This window comes from Ricinus communis, chromosome 6 (genome assembly GCF_019578655.1).
Source record: "Ricinus communis isolate WT05 ecotype wild-type chromosome 6, ASM1957865v1, whole genome shotgun sequence".
NCBI classification, from domain to species: Eukaryota; Viridiplantae; Streptophyta; class Magnoliopsida; order Malpighiales; family Euphorbiaceae; genus Ricinus; species Ricinus communis.
The window spans coordinates 29,379,047-29,383,830 of record NC_063261.1 but is presented as its reverse complement, the minus strand read 5'-3'; the positions used below and the strand labels follow the sequence as shown (position 1 = coordinate 29,383,830).

At 31.1% G+C, this 4,784-nt stretch overlaps 1 protein-coding gene across 2 annotated transcripts; it reads left to right on the top strand.

The window, feature by feature from the left end:
* Positions 1 to 2,989, top strand: LOC8285643 (inositol transporter 4). Of its 2 annotated transcripts, none has more exons than XM_002524931.4 (7): positions 1 to 232; positions 584 to 722; positions 824 to 894; positions 986 to 1,321; positions 1,398 to 1,505; positions 1,596 to 2,201; positions 2,311 to 2,989. In XM_002524931.4, exons 2-7 carry the CDS (start codon positions 587 to 589, stop codon positions 2,815 to 2,817), a joined length of 1,764 nt encoding a protein of 587 aa, XP_002524977.1. In that variant the 5' UTR covers positions 1 to 232; positions 584 to 586; the 3' UTR covers positions 2,818 to 2,989. The 2 variants fall into 2 exon arrangements, with proteins under 2 accessions (XP_002524977.1, XP_015578321.1); XM_015722835.3 differs by having other exon boundaries at positions 2 to 232; positions 530 to 722.
* Positions 2,990 to 4,784: the final 1,795 nt, after the last annotated feature.

Below are 4,784 nucleotides of genomic sequence, written 5' to 3'. Positions count from 1 at the left end.
TCATTCTGCCTATACTTTATCCATTTTCTTCTAAACAAAACTTATCCAAAAAAATAAATCACCGACTATAAAAATGTTCAAGAATTCTATTCTTTTCACAGTTTATTATTTTCATTTTTAACCTTTTCTCCTAGCAGTTCGAGACAAAACACTACCATTCTTAACGCCAAATCCTCACTTCCCGTTGCATCCCAGTTTCAACTTTCATCAAGTATTGGCTCTTTCTTCACAGGTTTACCTCCTTCTCTTCCCTGTTAATTCTTGAGTAGATCAAAGTGATGAATGATTGTAAATTTTATTTTAAGGGTATTTTTCATTTTATATTGTTTTGTACTTTTGTTATTAGTTTTAAAGAACTTCATTAATCATATTTGTTATTTGATGCAGTGGTCTAGCTAGAACTTACTCTAAAAAAATATCTTTTATTTTCTTGAAATTCTAATGTGATATCTCCTCCCTACTGTACATTGTTGATGACTGTAAAGTTGTGACAAGTTCTTGACAGGATTTCTTTTCCCTCTGAATACAGGTTCTGTTTGAATTTATCAAGAATACTCCTGCTTAATTTCATTTTGTGCTTCAGAAAATGGTGGAAGGGGCTGTCATAAAACCAGACAAGACAGAATTCAAAGAATGCTGGAAGATGATATGGGAGACTCCGTACATTATGAGACTTGCACTCTCAGCTGGAATTGGAGGATTTTTGTTTGGTTATGATACAGGTTCATTTCAAGTTCATAGCAAATTAATCTATCTTCTGATCTTGTTGTAATATTCATGCATGTTCGAACTAATCAATGCAATTTGGTAAATGTGACTTTAGCTAATATATCCGGTGCTCTGCTATACATCCGCGAGGATTTTGAATCTGTTAACAAGAATACATGGCTTCAGGTTAGTTGCTGCTGCTTTACAAGAATGTTAATTTGTTTCTTTGATATGAAGGCTTGGCTTCCTGATGTTCAATTATGTTAATTATGAGCAGGAGACGATTGTAAGTATGACTGTGGCAGGAGCTATAGTTGGAGCTGCATGTGGTGGATATATGAATGACAGGTTTGGAAGGAAAAGTTCGATCTTATTTGCTGATGCTGTGTTCTTCATCGGTGCACTAGTTATGGCAATTGCTCCAGCTCCTTGGGTTATAATTTTGGGAAGAGTTCTTGTTGGTATTGGGGTTGGAATAGCATCCGTCACATCACCTCTTTACATTTCTGAAACCTCACATGCGAAAATTCGTGGTGCTCTTGTGAGCATTAATGGTTTGCTTCTTACAACTGGGCAATTTCTTTCCTACCTTATCAATCTTGCTCTGACCAAGGTAATATGCTTGTGATGCTTCCTCGAACTTGTGAACTTTATAAGCTTTTAATAACTTTTGCATATCTTTTTTCCAGGCCCCTGGAACTTGGCGTTGGATGCTTGGGGTGGCTGGCATCCCAGCTGTAGTACAGATTTTTCTCATGTTGTTACTTCCTGAGTCCCCGAGATGGCTCTATAGACAGGTTTTAAAATCATAGCCTTCCAAGTTTCAACAACTTCAAGATGGACAGTAATATATGCCCTGTAACATAGTTTTCTTGTTATGTAATCAGAACAGGGTAGACGAAGCGAGGAGAATCTTGGAGAAAATATATTCTTATGATGAAGTGGATAAAGAGATAACCGCTTTAGCTTTATCAGTTGAAGCTGAAAAGGCAGATGAAGCTTCCATTGGTGAGGGCATGATATCTAAAGTAACAGGTGCATTTAAAAACACAGTAGTCCGTAGGGGACTCTATGCAGGTATCACTGTTCAGGTTGCTCAACAATTTGTGGGTATCAACACTATCATGTACTATGCTCCGACCATTGTACAATTTGCTGGATTTGCTTCAAAATCGATGGCTCTGTCACTCTCTCTCATCACTTCTGGCCTCAATGCTGTTGGCACTATTCTTAGCATGGGTTTTGTTGACAGATTTGGAAGGAGGAGGCTGATGATCATTTCTATGATTGGGATCATAATTTCCCTTGTGGCTACATCCGTAGTGTTTATGGAAGCTTCTGCTCATGCTCCTAAGATTAGTTCAATGGAGTCTTTACATTTTGGTCCCAATTCTACTTGTCCAAACTTTGTGGCAGCCCCTGATCCATTAAAATGGAACTGCATGTCATGCCTGAACGTAGATTGTGGTTTCTGTTCTAATTCTGCTAGCATAGTAAGTTCCTCCATCTTCTTCAATTAACAGTGATCTAGCATGTAGGCAATATCGGCCTGTTCTTGTTTCAGGATTTGATTTTTGGTTTACTTGTTTTATGATGAATCAGTACCATCCGGGAGCATGCCTGCGTTCAACCAAGGCTCTGAAAAGTGCATGTGGGGAAGAACATCGGGTGTTCTTCGAGCAGGGTTGCCCAAGTAGATTCGGATTTCCTGCAGTTATACTCCTGGCACTGTACATAGTTATTTATGCATTTGGAATGGGTACTGTACCATGGATAGTGAACTCAGAAATATACCCACTGAGATATAGGGGCGTAGGAGGGGGGATAGCAGCAGTGTCGAACTGGGTAGCAAATCTCATCGTCAGCGAATCATATTTAACTATGACAGAACATCTTGGCGCAGGAGGCACATTTTTATTGTTTGCTGCAGTTTCTAGTATTAGTCTCCTATTCATCTATCGATTTGTACCTGAAACCAGAGGCCTGAAATTCGAAGATGTTGAGAAGATGCTCGAGAAAGGCTACAAGCCAGGCTTGTGTGGTGGTGGTAGTTGTGGCGGCCGGGGCAAGGGAGAAGGGAGGGAAGAGAAGGGCGTTGATTCTGTATAAAAAGCAACAGGGGTGTTTTATTTTAAGGCATCAAATTAATGTCTGGATTACATTCTTGTTAAAGTTTAGTCTTTTGTATTATGGATATCTTCTAGTTTTCATGTTTTGATGTTGTTTACAATGTTTCGGTAAAAAAAAAAAAAATTAAATACATATTTTAATCTTAATTTAACGTTACGGATATCTCTGTATTTATTGAGAATTTTAAAATACTTTTATTTTAATTTAAACTAACAAATACATAAATATATTGAATAATATTACTTATTAAAAATATTATTTGAAAAGTATATATTACACTAGAAATTAAAATATGAAAGTGATCTACCACCTAAAATTTAAAAATATAAATATATATTTCAGATAAAATTTTAAATATTAATTTTAATACATTGTCTGTTCTTTATTAGATAAAAAATAATTATCAATTGACTCAATTTGTAATTATTTACATAACCAATTATACTAAAACAACATGTAAGAAAATTTTATTAAATTTATTTGTTTACTTGTTTCTTTTTTCCACTTCTATATACAAATAAAATTTTAGTAATTGAACTCATTATATTATAAAATAATATTCTTTTGGCATATCTAGAATATGTGTTCACGTAGAATTGTTAATTAAATATATTATTATTATTATTATATTTATTATTACATATGAAACAAATAATTATTAGGATCTAAAAATATTAATTGTTTCTTTTAATTTAATTATTGTTTATCTTTTAATTGGCAACATTTTTATCTTTTATTATTGAAATAATAAATGAATATTCTAGCTTTTTATTAATAAATTTACTGATAAAAATAAATTTTATCTAGTAGTTTTATAGTTCTAAAACTATTCTTAATTAATAAATAAAATAAATTATTTAACTAAATTAGTAAAATATTATATTATAAGATATTAATAGAATAACATATTACAAATTTGTTTTTTCCATTCCCTTTATGCTATGATATATTCATGGATTAAAAGTTATTAGAATGAAAATTGATAAATTCTAATCAAATAAAATAATATTCAAGGCTTGATCAATTAAAAAGTAAGCAATAATCCCAAACAAAGCCCAATAAGCATTGTTCAATATTTAACTAAAGTAAAAATAAATTTATCAAAAATAAAATAAAAGTATACGTAACAGAACAGCAGTGCAAGATGAAATAGAATTGTCACAATAGAATAAAAATCTTTTTATAGTGATATTTTTCGTATGAATAATTTCTATATAGTTATACAAAATTTTAATTTTAGTTTTGACCAATTTTAAAAAATATATAAATTTCATATTGTAATAAATTATAAAAATTTTAAATTTTATCTTAAAAAAATTTAATATAATAATATTTATACATATAATTCAAAAAAAATATATTATGCTATATTTTATTTTATTGTATTATTATTTTATCTCTTCAATTTTATTTGTATAATATGACAAAATATTAATATAATTTATCTCTGATTGCTATCATTTCACCAATAAAATTATTTACTAAGTAGAGAAAATATTATAATACTCAAATCTCTATTAATTTATAACTTTTTCATATTAATAAATTTTATTTGGATTTAAGTGTATGATTATAAGGAATGACACATGATAAAATACTTATCGTGTTATCTCAAATTAATATGGAATACCAACAATTTATAAGAGAGAAAGTCCAACCAACCAAAAAGCTAGTTCTAGACATTTTGGTATTGGTTGGATCCAAGCCCAAATCTATTTGTTGGGCTCTGTTATTTTCTTATTCACTTAACTCATATTTTATCAAATTAATTCAAATTATAATACGGCATTAGAGCAGATCTGGCCAGATTTCTTAATTTTTCGGCTTTCCAAAAGGATTTCAATTTTAAGTGTTAATCGAGCGTCTAGGTCAAATCCCAATTGCAATTCAGGAGTGTTGGAGATCCCATATTGTTAAGAAATAAGAGATACAAACAATTTATAAGG